General features: G+C 53.2%; 2 protein-coding genes across 3 annotated transcripts in view; both read left to right on the top strand.

The window, feature by feature from the left end:
• NUGGC (nuclear GTPase, germinal center associated) overlaps nt 1-4,411 on the top strand; it is a 30,654-nt gene extending 26,243 nt beyond the window's left edge. For both annotated transcript variants that reach the window (XM_082235393.1, XM_082235392.1), the window contains exons 22-23: nt 691-739; nt 2,452-4,411. In XM_082235393.1, the coding sequence (XP_082091519.1) occupies nt 691-739; nt 2,452-2,597 (195 nt within the window). In that variant the 3' untranslated portion in view covers nt 2,598-4,411. The remainder of the gene's footprint in view (nt 1-690; nt 740-2,451) is intronic.
• Nucleotides 4,412-7,684: 3,273 nt separating this feature from the next.
• On the top strand, nt 7,685-15,461 carry HGH1 (HGH1 homolog). Its single transcript, XM_082236030.1, has 7 exons — nt 7,685-7,747; nt 10,005-10,561; nt 12,085-12,185; nt 12,690-12,788; nt 13,006-13,097; nt 14,025-14,147; nt 14,843-15,461. The coding sequence occupies exons 2-7, from the start codon at nt 10,023-10,025 to the stop codon at nt 15,014-15,016; spliced, it is 1,128 nt and encodes a 375-aa protein (XP_082092156.1). The 5' UTR covers nt 7,685-7,747; nt 10,005-10,022; the 3' UTR covers nt 15,017-15,461.
• Nucleotides 15,462-16,199: the final 738 nt, after the last annotated feature.

Genomic DNA, 16,199 nt, shown 5'->3' with positions numbered 1-16,199 from the left:
ATTATTATTATTGTTATTATTTTATTTATTTATACACACATACCCTGCCCATCTGGCTGGGCTTCCCCAACTACTCTGGCCGGCTTCCAACAAAATATTAAAATACTGTAATACGTCAAACATTAAAAGCTTCCCTAAACAGGGCTGCATTCAGGTGCCTTCTAAAAGTCTGGCAGTTGTTGATCTCCTGCAGCCCTTGAACCTGCGGGCCAGGATCCCTTTTAACGGTGCAGAGTTGACCTGTGGAACTCCCTCCCACAGGATGGCCCCCAACTGGGATGGCTTTGAAAGAGGGCTAGGCAGATTCATGGAGGAGGAGGAGGCTCTGGAAGGGCTGCCCTTAGTCACAATGGCTCTGCCCTTCCTTCACCATCAAAGGCAGCAGCAAAGCTTCTGAATACCAGTTGGCAGAAACCCGGGGGGGGGGGGGGAGGTCTTGTGCTCAAATCCTTTTTTGTTGGATGGAGAAAGATTCTCTGGGAGGCTAGTCAGAGTCATAGCTGTCAACGTTTCCCTTTTTTTAAGGGAAATTCCCTTATTCCAAATAGGATTCCTTGCAAGAAAAGGGAAAAGTTGACAGCTATGGTCAGAGTTCTTTTTTTTTTTATGGCTTCAGATGACTTGAGAACCATAAACGGCAAACAAAATCCCCTGCTTTTCTCCCCCCCCCCTTGTTTCCTGCCCCTCCAGGTTCCTGTGAAAGTGGAAAGTGAGCAGTTTGCTATTCCTGGTTCTGCAGGTAAAACACACAAGAATTACTTGGATGGAGTGAAGTGGGCGGCACAGCAGGTTCTGACAGGTGTCCGTCCAACCTCTGTTTGTAAATGGCCCCTTTCCCAGTTGCCTCCCCAGGGAGGGAAGTTTGGCAGGAGACAAGGGCTGTTGTTTGGCTTCAAACAATTGGCATGGACTCAAAACGAGGACTCTGGGCTTAAGGGGGGGGGTATTTTAAGGGGGGAGGAAGCCTTCATGGGGGGTGGAAAAAGTGCTGCCTTTGGACAGGAAGGGGCCTGTGTGCTGCCTGGCGAAGGAGAGGGGAGCCCCCCCCCCTTGGGTTTTGGCTCAGTGGTCCATTCTAGTGCTAGAGAGCAGGGGGGGGGGGAGCCTGGGCCAGGGAGATGGTGGTGGTGATTTCATAAAAATTATGCACAGCTTGTCTGAGGGGGAAGGAAACCCGTCAAAGTTTACGGGACCCCCTCTCCTGGTCTGCCCCGCAAAGGACCTTAAGATCCATAAATAACCATAGTTTAGAGGTCCCGGGCCCTAAGGAAGTCAGACTATCCTCCCCCAGGGCCAGGGCCTTCTCAGTGATGGCTCTGACCTGGTGGAATGCTCTGTCCCAGGAGACCAGGGCCCTGCAGGATTTAACCTCCTTCTGTCGGGCCTGTAAGACAGAGCTATTCCGCCTGGCCTTTAATTTGAATTCAGCCTGATCTTTTATTTCCCTTCTCTTCCCTCCCCTTTTTATGAAGATCACCTGCTCTGAGACCCCACAGCTAATTCTCCCCTGGCCTCCTCACTGGCCCAAGTAGGACTAATTTAGCCAGCCTAGCCCTGGGGATCATCTAATGTTTATTGGATGGATTTCCCCCTAAATTGATTTTTGATTTTATTGTTATTCACGTTTTATTCTGTATTTTATGCTGTTTTTTGTAGCATCAATTAAGTGTTTTCAATTTGTTGTTAGCTGCCCTGAGCCCAGTTTCTGAACCAGGAAGGGCGGGGTATAAATAAAAATTTATTATTATTATTATTATTATAGTGGTTTGCAAAAAAAGATAAACCACTTAGAAGCTTTAACGATAATTTAATGGTGTAAAGGTATAGGGACCCCTGACCATTAGGTCCAGTCGTGACCGACTCTGGGGTTGTGGTGCTCATCTCGCTTTATTGGCCGAGGGAGCCGGTGTACAGCTTCTGGGTCATGTGGCCAGCATGACTGAGCCGCTTCTGGCGAACCAGAGCAGTGCATGGAAACACCGTTTACCTTCCCACTGGAGTGGTACCTATTTATCTACTTATTTACCTTGCTGCCAGAACTCTACCTATTTATCTACTTGCACTTTGACATGCTTTCGAACTGCTAGGTTGGCAGCAGCAGGGACCGAGCAATGGGAGCTCACCCCGTTGCGGGGATTCGAACCGCCGACCTTCTGATCGGCAAGTCCTAGGCTCTGTGGTTTAACCCACAGCAAAAGACTAAAAACAGATTAAAACTCACACCAGCTTTCTAAGCATCTGGGCCGGCTTGTCGGAAGAATGTTTTAGCAGACACTGGAAAGAATTCGGGGGAAGCGCCGGCTTCATATCAATGGGCAGGGAGTTCCGAAGTTGTAGGTGATGCCGGGAGACGGGTTGTGTCCCTACCTGGGCTTTTAATCGCCTGCAGGCCATCGCTGTGCCGTGCCCATGCAGCCTCATGCCTCCTTCTCCTCCTTCTCCAAACGGCAGGTGTCCTCCACGTCTGGGCCGAAGAGGGACTCTGGGGGAAGCGTTCGACTCTCAGCGCCGAGAAGGAAGAGGCGAGTGGGAAGCTGAAGGCTGAGAAGATGGAGACGGGCCCTCGCCCTGCCGGTGCCCCCTGGATGACCCACTGAGGTCTCTTGGGTTGGAAGCCTCCCGCTTACAGAGGGACCTTGCAGGAGTTGCTGCAAAAGCTGCCAAGCCCATTATTTCCCTCCCCAGGGGGGGCTGTGTGTGTGTGGCTCTTTCTCTGCATTTGACAACCTGGAGCCGAGAGACACGTTGGCAAAGCAGAGACAGACACGGGGGGGGGGGGCTCTTACAAGTTCATGGCTGCCAAGCTGGATCATGGCCCCCCCCCCTCAATGCAGATATTGCAAGACAAATCTTTCAGAGCCCCTCCTTGCTTTATTTAGAGCTTCTGTGGCATCTTCTGGGGGAAATAAGTCGGGCAGGCTGACCATCACTCAACACAACATAATGATGTTGGCATGGAGTTGTGCTTGGGATGGGAGGGGGGTGTTTGTGGATAAGCTGGCTGCCCAGAGCCGGCGGGGGGAGCTCTGCGTTGGGAGTGCAGGAGGAGCTCCTGGGGCAGCAGTTGGCCCCCTGATCCCAGCTGCCCCCCTCTTGCGGTCAAAGGGTGAAGCGAAAGAGCCCTTTCTCTCCATCCTCACTGCTTGGATGGCGCAGGGTTTCTCCTGCCTGCCCTGTTTTTCAGGAGCTGCCCTTACAGGACGAAATGGGGGGGGCAGGGAAGGAGCCCTGGTTTTCTTGCACCTTTGCCAGGGGGGTCCTGTGTTTTGCCCTCTACAAGCAGCTACAAAACCTTCTGGTCACTCCCACACCAACATCTCCCCTATTTTGAATCTCCTCTCTTTTTGGGGTCTCAGTGAGGGAGATCCACACACTTGCCTTGTTGGTTTTTCAGCAATCTGTCTCTCTCTCTCTTGCTCCAATATCTGCAGTTGAAGCGGACAGCAGCCTGCAGAGCTGGCATTCTGACCAGAGGAAGCCTTAAGGACTCTCCATTTCCTGCTTGCCTTTCTTTCTGTTTTTCCTCTCCTCTTTGCCCTACAGACCCTTTCAGGGCTTTGTCTGCCTGGCAGCTGAGTAGAGTTTCTTTCTTTCCAAAGCCAAATATTTACACCACTAAGTGCTCCTTAACTTTTATGGCTGTCAGCCTCTTTCTGTTTGCAGGGCTCCCATCGCTCCCCACTGCCATTTTTCTGGCATCCTTCACTTCTGTCTCTGCCTCCTTGTGCTTCTAAAACAAAAGTTCTAAGAATTCCCTGGCTAGTTAACTGAGGGTCAGCAACTGAGCAGCCCAGTGAGGGGTGGGGCCCACGATTGTTTATTATTATTATTATTATTATTATTATTATTATTATTATTATGTTACTACTACTAATTGTATCCCACCTTTTCCCCTAACAGAGATTCAAGGTGGATTACAGAGTAAATCTGCATTATTTTGAAAGTTGCATGAAGTTTTGCATTAAATGTTTGATGCTTGACAGAACTGACCACATTATTTGGCTCTTTGGGGGCATCGGGTTCCAGATTAAACTTCCTGGGAGAAACAGCACCCAAAGGCCTCACCCCCACTTTGCTCTGCCCTTTCCAGGCACAGGTCTGGGCTTTCCAGGAATGTGTGCTAGCGGGTTTTGTTTCTGTTTTTGTCCTGGTACTTTCACTGGGAAAATCCATATTTCACCATGAATTGGAGCCCACAGCAATCCGCAGGAAGGCCATTTGCCGTTTGCTCCGATTCAGTGGTAAAATGCCGATTTTCCTGGGGAAAGCACTGGATCAAAAAAGAAACCGCTCAGACACAGACCTGGGAAGGCCAGACCTGTTCCTAGGAACAGGGCACAAAAGGGAGTCTGATGAGATCAGAGATGTGATTCAGGACATTTACAGGACTAATAAAGCATGTTTAGTAACATGAATGTCTGCTGAGTGGTTCTTGTTCCCACCAGGCCCGCCTTGTCTGGGTGTGAATCAGGCCAGAAGCGGTGTGGGTTGGCGATGGGGGCACCATGAGGGCAGTCATGCTTCTCTTGCTGGCACCTTAAGGAGAGAAATGGTGGCGGCGGCAGCATGTATTCCAGAACAAGGTTTTCTTCTTGACTTCAACTCAGTGCAAGAGGTGAAACAGGTTCCCTGGTCTGGATACAATAAGGAGCGTGGAAACCTATAGAGTCCAAAGGAAACAGTTGGCAGAGTCAAGGGCGGGGGAGTTTATAGAAGAGCATAGACGGAAGGGACCCCAAGGCTCGTCCAGTCCAACCCCCAAGTGTGTTACTCGTGCTACTCGTGCCAGAGGACTCAAGTGTGTCGCTCTCCTGCCATCTTTGCACATCTTCTAGCACCTTTTGCCAGTTTGCATTTCTTGGTAGTATTGATCTGATGTGCAGAGATCTTTCCTATTCTACTTCATTCAAGAGGGTTCTGGAAGCTTCTCTGCGTAAAAGGAAACAAGCAGAGGGTTCATGATGTTTGGGTTATTCCTTCTGGGAAGCTGAGTACAGGTGGCTTAAAGTGGTTCTCTTATCTCTTCTGTCAAGGCGCCTGGGTTTCACTTTCTCTTATCTTCCTTCTAGTGTGATGTTCTGTACATAGTATATATAGTGTTAAGCTTTAGTCTTATGATAAGTTATTGCAAGTTTAAGTGAAGTCTGCTGCACGGACTGTGCCAATCCTGAATGTATATGGATTTGTGACCATTATGCTCATTTCCCTTCAGTAGCAGCAAATCTCTGCTGGATGAAATATTAATTGCCTCTGGTCTATTTTTTTGGAATCCTGCAACCTGTTTAAGTTTTTACTCTGCTAACTATACGTCGGAGTTCTGCTCTGGATTAATACTGAGTAGAATTTATGACACCTTTACTCCCCAAACAGTTCCATTTCACCCGAAGGAATGTGCTCCCAAGCTAGAGGTCGCATTGGGCAAATCGGAAATGTAAAAGTGCACCAGTTCCCCCTCCTTCTCCCCAAGCAGTCTTGAAGGATAATGCAGAATATAGTCCTATGAGGACCATCTTGGTACTGAGCATGAAAGCACTCTGAACATGCTCAGAGACCGGTCCTCTCCAACCTTGGCATCGATGTCAAAGGATGGCAATAGTCATGGCCTTCCCTCTCCCCAGACACATTTTGAGGGTGGCCAGTTGTGCAATGGATTGGTGGTTCTGAGAGCTGGAGACAGCGCCATCAGGGTGTCTCTTGGAAACAGCAGCCACCTCAGTGCTTCATCCACTCCACTGCCTGGGGATGGAAGAGCCTCAGTCTGAACACATAAAGGGAGGAATCTGCTGGATGGGGGCATTGGAGGGGGAACTGCTGTTCCCCCATCATAGTTTGTCAGCTTGAAGCGTTTTTGTTAACTACTTAAGACTTTGCAGTGTTAATATGTGACCTGCCCCCGCCCCAAACACCAACACCCAGGAGAAGGTGAAGGCCTGACCTTGATGGGCCCCATCCTGCAGGGGGTTAGTGGCTGGCTGGCTGGCTGGCTTGTTCTGAGCCTATGGAGAGGCAAGGGCCAGGGCAGCTCAGAAAGACCCCCAGAAAGAGGAGCTTTCTGACACTTGAGTGGAATGGACCCCCTTGGAAGATGCTGGGCTCTCCTTCCTTGGTAAGCAGAGGCTGGATGTCCCATCTGTCATGTGTGATCTGGTTGAGGTTCCCTGCATTGGGCAGCATACAGTATAAAGCATATTGGGTATAAGTTCCATTCCCCCCTCAGTATTCATTACTTAGGGACAGTATGAAAGGGACCAAAGGACGGAATCTCTGAAAGAAAATACTGTTAAATAATAATAATGTTAAAGACTTGATTTTGCTTAAACCTGCTATGTCAGATTTGGGGACCCCTGGGGATGTTGATATGCAGGAGGAGGGGTGTCCTTTGGGTTCAGAAAGAGGGAAGCAGCAGCTCTGAATTCTTGAGTAAAGACTGAGGGAGGGGGATGTAAGGCTCTCTGGTATTTGGTATGAGAATAACAAGTCTGGGAGAAAAGATAAGAACATGCTGTGTTTGGGCTTAAGAATTGCATAGCAAGACTGGGAGGGGAGCGTGTTGAGCCTGGGAAAATGGACTGAGGTCTGTTTTCTGAAAAGGGAATTGCACAACAAGGTAAAGCAGACTTCCCTGGATGTTTATGGAGTCTGTAAAATCTTAGTATTGTTAATTAGAATGCAGCAAACGCAAAAAGGCAGGATGATTAAGTTGTATGGGAGGAAATATGATTTGAAATTATGACTAATGGATCAATAAAAAAAGATTAATTATATTTATTTAATAAAACAGAAAAAAGATTATATTTGATTAATTGAGGAAGTAGTTGGGTAAATGTCTAAACAGGAATTGAGCTTGTGTAGTCAATGGAAATAGTTTCTAATGGTTTTCCATCCATTCCTAAGAAAAAGTATTTTACTGTGAGCAGCAAAGGAGGGAGGGGAAAGATGCATCTTGGAGGCGGGTGGAAAGTCTTTTTTAAAAAATTGGTGTTAAATTCGGATTAATTTGCTGGTAATTTGTTTCAAATTGGAAAATTGTGGTAATAAAAATTAATTGCCAAGACAAAAAGAGATCCCTGCTTGCAGGAGCTTGGACCCTCGAGGTCCCTTCCAACTCTACAGGGCTGGGGGTCCGGGGATGTCGGACCCAGATCTCCGCTGGTGTCAGCAAAAGAGCCTGTCCTTGCCCTAAGAAGGGCAGCAGACCCTCATGGCCATCCCAGGAGAGGCTCCCCCGGACGGGAGAACAGAGGGTCAGTGTGGAAGGAGCCTGAAATATACTGTACTCAGAGCCATGTAGTGATTCCATGCTCTTTATTGCATCTCGTAAAGAGTGAATTGAATTTCCCCCCAAAACCTGAGGCTTTATATACATTATGTACACAATGGGTCCCGTGTGATTGGCTGACTCTGCTTCCCTCCTGTTGCATTCTAGGATCCTGCCTGCCTATTGATCTCGGATCCTGCCTCAGTCCACGCCAGAGCCCCTCGGCCCCCCTGTCACGCAGAGAGGAGGCAGAACGAGAATCCCCGGAGGGCCGAGTTGCGGCCCGCAGCTGCCAAAGCCGCCGGGGAGCCCTCGCGAGGGTCTGGCGGCTGCAGCCTACAAGTCCCGGCGGGCCTTGCGCTCGGGCGCCGCTTCTCATTGGCCCGGCGCATCCGGGTCCTAGGCTTCGCTCTCCGCCCTCGCGCAGCGATTGGCCGAGCTCCCGCCCCCCCGGAAGAGGCTCGGCGCCTGGCGGCTGCGGAGAGGCAGGTGAGGAGCCCGGGTCTCTTCTTGCTGTGTGTGCGCGCGCAGAGGGGCAGGGGCGGGGGCGCGCCCCCAAGAGGAAAGGGTCCCACACTCCCCCCAAAAAACCGAGCCCCGTTGCTCTGCATTCATGCCCGGAGCAGCTCCCCACTTTCCCCAGGGCAGCCCTTTCCCACGTGGAGGTCGCGTGCGGGGCCAGGCGCGCATCTCTCGCGCATTCCGATCCTGCCCCCAGCCCCCCCTCGAAAAGGCCAGGGTTGCTTCCTGTGTCCTTTGCATCAGGGGCTGCTGCTGAACCAGCCCCACAACACAGCCCGGGGGGGGGGACTGGGTCCTGCTCAGGGCAGGGATTGGGGTTTGCTTTTCCCAGAAAGAGGAGCTCCTCTCCCTCGTCCCAGGCCCCTCGCTCCTCCTTCCCAGGGATCCCGGTCGGCTTCTCAAAAACTTCCCACTCGCTTGCCTGGCTCAGATCTTCTTGCGGTTGCTTCAGCCTCTTCTAAATCCACATCTTCAAATAAACGCAGCGGAGACCCAGCGGAGACTGAGCTCTGCCGTCCGTTGAAGCCCCGGGTCCCAAGCCACCTTGCAGGGAACCCGCCTATATCAGACCCTGGAGGGGCAGAGAGCAAAGCATCTCTCTTGAAAGGCAGCCAGCGGCTTCAGAGGCCAGTGTTGCCGGGACCAAGGCTGGCCAGGAAAGAGTTAATCCCCCCTGCGGAGCCGCTGAAGGGATGCCCTCATTTGCATCCATGCAATACATGCCCCCCTGGCTTGGCCCTCCATGCTATGCATTTTCTGCTTAGCAAGAGAGAATCTTTCACCCACCCTCTGCCTGCATCCCATCAGCTGCCACAGGCCAGGGTTGGTCCAGATGACCCTCAGGGTCCCTTCCAACTCCACCTGCCTGGAGATTCTTCCCCATTGAGCCCTCAAGTCCCAGCCAGCCCAGAGTCGCCTTCCCTCCCTCCCTCAGGCGGGGAAGGGGCCCTTCCGGAGAGAAGATGGGCTTCTCACTCTCTCCCATTGCCAGAGCTCCTGGGCGGCCCCTGAAGCTGAGTGTTGGGAGGTCCAGGGCAGACGGAAGAAAGGCCTTCTGGACGCAGCCCAGGGTTGGACTGTGGATCTCCCTCCCCCAGGCAGAGGCAGAGAGGGCCCCCCATCCGGAGGGCTTTGAAAGACACATTCAGGAAGAAGCAGCTGACTCTTGGTGTCACCACAATGGCTGGCTCTGCCCTTCACAGCTGGAAGGCAGTGGGTGCCTCTGATGTCCTCTGGGGCATCTGGCTGGTCAGGGTGAGAGCAGAATCCTGGGCAAGATGGGCCAATGGCCTGATCCAGCAGCCTCTTCTTGGGTTCTTAGGTGTTTTTTCCCTGTTGGAGACCCCCAGGCAGGATCCGAGTCCAAGAGCAGCCCCCTCCCCTCCTGGAGTTTCCAGCAACTGGGATTCAGAATCATGGCTGTGTCCGCTGGGGGAGGCAGAGCAGCGCCCTCTCTCCCCTCCTGGGAATTGTCTAATTCTCTGCTGAAGCCGTCCAAGTGGGTGGCCACCACTGCTTCCTGCAGGAGGGAGTTCCACAGGTTAGCGATGTGCTGCACGAAGAAGGACTTGCTTTCATCCATCCCGAATCTTCCCACATTCACCTTCATGTCCACAAGGTCTAGTCTCCTGAGAAGGAGGGAAACTGTTCTATCCACTCTCTCCCTGCCTTGTATAATTCCATAAACTTGGATCCTGCCTGTTTTTCTTTTTTATATATATACATCTAATTGGTTTTTTTAACATATCATTTCCAACAATCATATAACATAACTTCTTATCTTATACAATATTTTAGACTTCCGTCAACTCCTCTGATGATTTTTCGTTCTTTATCACTTATTCTGCATTTCTTAATTTCTCTATTACTCTTAATTATCATTAACTAATAACTCTCCTCATATAGTCTTTATTGCAATATTTCAAATAGCCCTCCTTACAGAACTTCCTGCAGTCCTACTAGCATAATCTGTTCATGACAATTACTTTTCAAATAGTTCATATATTTACTCCAGTCTTCTCAGAATCTCTGGTCCCGCAAGTTTCGAACCTTTCCTGCTAATTTATCTAATTCTGCATAGTCCAGGATCGTGCCTGTTTTTCAAGGATTTATTTTTAAGAGAAAGGGTGGGAGGAAGGGGGATCATCATGAAGCACCCTCCCTGCGTAGTTGGGGTCTCCGACCACAGGCCGGCTCATGGAGTGCCCTCTCTCTCTCTCTGCAGACCCCCCTTTTTTCCAGCATGGCAGAGCAGCCGACCCACGAGCTGCTGGCGTTCCTCCGCCCAGATACCCGTGTGGACCTGAAGGACCGGGCCACGCACTATGTGATGGGGCTGACGGGCGACCCGGAGGGCAGGCGGCTGCTGGCCTCCGAGCCAGAACTTGTGTCCGCCCTGCTGGCCCTGACCAGCGACCGCTCCCCCTGCATGGCCACGGACGCTTACCTCTCCCTCGTCAACCTGGCCACGGAGCCCGCTGCCCACGGGGCCCTGAGGGAAGGGCTTCCCGTCCTGCTCAAGCGCTTGCTGGATCCCGCCTTCCCCATGGCCAACGAGGTCTGCACGCTCCTCTCCAACCTGTCTCGGGAGGAGGCCTCGTGCAGAGCCCTCTTGGCCGCCCTCCAGCAGGAGAGCCTGGGGGGGCTGCCGGCCCTGGTGGATGCCTGCTGCACCGAAGACTTCAACCCCGAGGCCTCTCTGCACTACCTGGGGCCCTTGCTGTCGAACCTCAGCCAGCTGCCGGAAGCCCGGGACTTCCTCCTGGACAGATCCAGGCAGGTGTGGGCAGGGGGGAGGGCGCTGGGGTTGAGGGGGGGGCTATGGGGTGCCTCTGCATGTGGAGGAATTGCTGGGGGGGGGTTGCTGTGAAGACTGCCGAGAAGGAAGGGGGAGCAGCAAATATATATCAGTCCCAACAGAGGCATGATCTGAAAAGCAAGGGCGTTCCCAAGGGTAGGACTCGAACCAGGGGCTTCAAGTGGCAAGAAAGGAGATTCCAACTAAACATCAGGAAGAACTGACAGTGGAATAATAATAATAATAATAATAATAATAATATAATATAATAATAATAATAATAATAATAATAATAATAATAATAATAATAAATTATTTTTACCCATCCCTCCCCAGCCAAGACCGGGCTCAGGGCGGCTAACGCCAGATAGAAAACAATTGATTGAAATACAACTTAAAAAACAAGATTAAAACACAACATTAAAATGCAGCCTCGTTTCAGCAGAAACTCAAAAACTTTTTTGGGGGATGAAAACGTCAAGTCTTCACCAAGGCCAACTATCCAGACTGGTCCTACGTGGGCCAGAAAAAAGCCAGGCAAGTCCCCAAATAGGAGTTCCATCACAGAAGGAGAAAGGAAAGAGGGGAAGGGGATCAAGTTGATTCCAAGCCAAAGGCCAGGCGGAACAACTCTGTCTTGCAGGCCCTGTGGAAAGATCAGATCTCGCAGGGCCCTGGTCTCATGAGACAGAGCATTCCACCAGGCCGGAGCCATCACTGAAAAGGCCCTGTCTCTGGTTGAGGCTAATCTGACTTCCTTAGGGCCCGGGACCTCTAGGGTGTTGCTATTTATGGACCTTAGGGTCCTCCGTGGGGCATACCGGGAGAGGCGGTCCCGTAGGTACGAGGGTCCTAGGGAACAGATTCCCATGAGGTGGCAGACTTGAAGCAGAGGTTGGAGGGTTATCTGCCATGTAGGAGTTAGTTGAGATTCCTGCATTGCAGGGGGTTGGACTGGATGACCCCCAGGGTCCCTTCCAACTCTACAATTCTCTGATTCTATGTTTCCTCTCTGAATTTGGTGAGCTGGGAGGGGGAGCTTCTTTCCCCCAGGTGATACAATTAGTAAAAAGGGACGCAGGTGGCGCTGGGGTCTAAGCCACTGAGCCTCTTGGGACTGCCCAAGGTCGGTGGTTCGAATCTGTGTGACTTAGTGAGCTCCCATTGCTCTGCCCCAGCTCCTGCCAACCTAGCAGTTCGAAAGCACACCAGCGCAAGTAGATAAATAGGTACTGCTGTGGCTGGAAGGTCAATGGTGTTTCTGTGCTTTCTAGAGAAAAGAGGATGGAGCTCTGACAGGAGGGATGAACGGGGGCTGTCAAGGGGTCTACCTGGGCAGGGAGAGGTTATTCTTTTTTGGAAGGGAGGCCTTTCATTCAGCGTTTGAGATGCCCCCTGCTTGAGTGACAGGTGCCTCTGATGGGCCTGCAGTGCATTGTGGGAGGGAGGGAAGCCCCTGCTTTGCCTTAGGGCTCCTCCTTGACCCCAGATCCCCTCTTCCTGCCAGGTGTGTGGTGCAGAGGCTGCTGCCTTTCACGCAGTACTCACGCTCATCCATCCGCCGAGGAGGGGTGGTGGGCACGCTCCGCAACTGCTGCTTTGAATATGGTGAGTGTGGGGTTTGGGGGGGTGCGCTCTCTCTCTCTCTCTCTCTCTCCTGGCCCAGATATACCTGCTGCTTTTCTTTGGCTGTGGGTTGGTGGGGGCTGCTAAATTTGTCCCTGCATCTGGAGTCTGCAAGTCCTGCAGTTTCTGCGCTCCTTTCGCTGCCAGTGCCCCCAGTCTCCTGCAGGGAGGGGCTTGGACCCCACCCCAGCAGGGTCTTTTTGTTGTTGCATTCATCGATTTTCCAATAAAAAACATCCAATTAACATATCAATTCATAATCCAATAAAAATAAAAATCAAATTGTCTTCCGAATGGTAATTTTGATTTCACGGCTTCCCACAGTCTGAACCTCAAAGCATCACCAAATCTCGGTCCTGCCTCTCATCTCTCATCAATATTTTCATATTTCCATATCTTGATTTTATCTCTCCAACTGTCTCTGCGATCCTCAGTCATGTCAGAATCCCACCCCAGCAGGGTCTCTGCCTGGCTTCTTTCCCCCAGGGCACCACGAGTGGCTGCTGAGCGACGAGGTGGACATCCTCCCCTTCCTCCTCCTCCCTTTGGCTGGACCTGAGGAGTTTCCGGAGGACGAGATGGAAAGTGGGTCCCTTTGGGAAGGCCGAGGGAGGGGGGAGACCGTGCTGGACCTTGGGGGGGGGCAGAGTCTGCCCCAGGAAGCCCCAGGGGGGCGGGGGGTGGGCAGGGGTATCTTAGCCCCCTCAGTCCTGCGGGGGCCTTGGGGAAGGGGGCCTCCTGGCGAGGTGGGGCGCTGTGGCCGCTCGCTTGCCCCTCTCAGCCTGCGCTGTCTTGGCCCCAGGGCTGCCCCTGGACCTCCAGTACTTGCCAGCGGAGAAGAAGAGGGATCCAGACCCCGACATCCGCAAGATGCTGCTGGAGGCCATTATGCTGGTGAGTCCCGGCCTGAGACGGCCTTCAGACCCCCCTGGCAAGGAAGGGACTTTTCCAAAACTCTGCCGTCCTCCTCTCCTCCCCTCTCCTCCACCTTCTCAGTTTTTGGTTTTTAAAAAAACAGACTCCTGGAAGCTTGGGTCTTGGAAAGAAAGATTTCAGCTCTGTGCAAACTTAAATCCATGTGGATTGCAGAGTCAGAGAATGTGGATTTTGCCCTCCCTGCCTCCAACTCTGAAGAACTGGAGGAGAGCATCTGCTGATGAGGCCACGGGGGCCCCTGGTCCATCCTCCTGCTCTCCCAGGGGCCAGCCAGGGGCCCCAAAGGGGAACGGGGATCCAGGGCCCGAGTGCAAGGGCCCCTTCCTCCTCTGCGGTTTCCAGCGACTGGGTCCAGACCCGCCTCTGCCCCTGATCTTGGAGGCAGGGCAGGGCCCTTCTTCGCCCTCTCCTGCAGAGAAAACCCTCGCGGCTGATTCAGCAGCCCCAGAGCAGCCGGAGTCTTTGAGGCACTGCTGGGACCTGCGGGCAAGTTTGCCCCAGAGAAGAGAAGGTCCTCAGTTTGGGTGTTGGGGAGACAATTTGTAGGTTCCACAAGCGCACACAGCTGACCATCTTCCACCTCACCCTCCTGGCCTGTTGAGCCTCTTCCCTCCTTCAGGCCGCCCCCCACCCCTTGCCCCTCTAGGTCTGCTGCTGCTTCCAGCCGGCCTGATCCGAAAGAGATTCAGATTTGCTGGGACAGGAAAACCGCCTTTGCCCCGTTCCCCTGGAGGCAGCGCATGGGGACTCTTTGTCTTCCGCATGGAGGAGCCCCTTCCTCGTTCAGCTTCCTCCGGGGGGGCTCGATTCCCACCCTGCGCCTCCAGGCTGACCCTCTGCACGCCACCCCAGCAACAGGCGACCCTTTTCCGTTTCTCTCCACAGCTCACAGCCACCAAGCCGGGGCGCCGACTGGTGCGAGAGAAAGGCACCTACCTCATCCTGCGGGAACTGCACAAGTGGGAAAAGGACCCAGGTGTCCTGGCCGCCTGCGAAAAGCTGATTCAGGTGGGCAGGAAGGGGGGGGGCAAGGATTGGCAGCCTGGCTCCCTCTGGCCACTCAGGCCCAGGGATGGCTGGGAGATGCCTGGGGTGGGGGAATCCCCGAATGGCCGCGGGGTGCTCTGGATTGGGTGCTGTTGGAGGGGGGCTCCTTTGGGTCAGGAGCAGCCCTGGCCTGTTCAGTCTTCAGGAGGGAGACGTGACCCATCTGAGAGGGATTCGGGGGGGAAGAGTCTGACATATTCTGCTTTAAAGGAAAAGGCAGGTTGATCCAGATGTGTTTAGCTTGGAGGAAAGATGAAAGAACGTGATGCTCTTTTTAATCAGGAAGCAGGGAACAGAAACGGCAAATAATCTCCAAGCATCCAGGCAGAGCCCCTGAGGCGGCTGGGCGGCCATAGCCTTTGCTTGGTGGTGGTTGAGGTTTGTGGGGTCCAGTTGGGCTGCAGGACAACTCTCGGGCCACAAAAGGAAGCTGCTGAGCATCCAGTATATTTCCCCCTTTCCCCTTGTTCATTGGAATCCCTGCCCCCTGTTCTGCTTCTGTAACCCCCCTGGGGTGTGCGGGGGGGGGGGCTTTCCACCCCCCCAGGCCCTTCTGGTTTGACCTGATGCTCTTGCGCAGCTGTTTGGGGTCGGGACGGATGCTGCTTGGGGCTCAGGCCTGATGGTCCCTTTCCTCCTCCCTCTGCCCTGAGCAGGTCCTCATTGGGGACGAGCCGGAGGCCGGGATGGAAAACCTGCTGGAGGTGGTGATCCCTGCGGAGGTTGAGGAGCAGCTGCAGCGCCTGGATCTGGAGGAGGAAGATCAGCTGCAGCAGCAGCAGCATCAGTGCAGGAGCCAGGCGTCCGGCTCCGAAGGGCTGCAGAGATGAGGCGCAGATAACTGGGACCACAAAGTCCTTCTCTCCCTCCGCCCCTGGCCAGCCTTGAGGCCAAAGCCCCTGAGACTGCAAAGGAGAGCTGGCCAAGGAGCAGCCAGCAGTGGGGCGACAGAACGGAGCCCCTTCAGGAAGGGAAAGGGCAGGAGCTGGAGCGTGGGCCCTCCCTGCCAGCAGTTTGTCCAGGCATAGCGGGGTGCCCTTCCTGGGCCGGGAGGGGGCTGGCCTGCCCAGGGCGGGGGTGTTTTCATTTTGATAATATTGTGGTTTTTATGTTGAGCTTTTCCGTGAACCGCCCTGGGACCTCCGGGTATAGGGAGTTATATAATTTCAATAAACAAATAATAATAATTCTGCCGCCACCTACGGAAAGAGGGTGATGAGTTGGCAGACTCAGGGACTCCACTGCCCTCCAATAAAATGTTTGCCAGCACAGAAAGACCCAGTTTGTATGTGGCATTTGATTCTCTGAGGTTCCTGCCCTCCTCCTGGCGTCTGAGCAAGAAGACAGCCCTGTGGGTCTGGCCATAGGTGCCCCCCCGTCACTTGCCCCCCGGCCTCCTTCCAAGCGGAATGTCTGCTGCAATGGCGGATGTGCTCCCCCCCCCTCTGTGTTGTGATCCACACCAGCGATGTCTGGACTGCCTTTCAGCACGAAGACCCCTTCCAGGATGTTCTCCTCCAGACTCCCCCAGCCTGCTGCCTGCTGCGTATTTTGTGCTACAACCCTGGGGGTGATGGGAGTTGTAGTCCAAAACATCTGGAAGGCTGCTCTGAGCCTGGAAAGGGTGGGGCCATTTCTGGGCTGCCTTCTTGGTGCGCCAGTAATGAGCTGCCTGTTTCCTGCCCAGGGAGGGGGGAAGAGTCCTGTTCAGGGCTTCCCATTTGGATGGCCACTGAAAAAACAGGATGCGAGACTAGGTGGGCTTTGGGCCTGATCCGGAGGAAGGGCTCCTCTTAGCTGCAACCCGCCTTCCCTGCTCCTCGTCTGCTCCCCTTCACTCCTCCCCCCCCCCCCATTCCAGAGGTCCTCAGCCCTTTCCAACATGAGAGACTCTGCTCTGAGCTGAAATTGCAGGGAGCTTGGAATACAGTGGTACCTCGGGTTACATACGCTTCAGGTTACAGACTCCGCTACCCCAGAAATAGTGCTTCAGGTTAAGAACTTTGCTTCAGG

The sequence above is a fragment of the Podarcis vaucheri genome (assembly GCF_965113315.1).
Source record: "Podarcis vaucheri genome assembly, chromosome: 8".
In the NCBI taxonomy this organism is placed as follows: domain Eukaryota; kingdom Metazoa; phylum Chordata; class Lepidosauria; order Squamata; family Lacertidae; genus Podarcis; species Podarcis vaucheri.
This window is presented reverse-complemented; position numbering and strand designations above follow the sequence as displayed.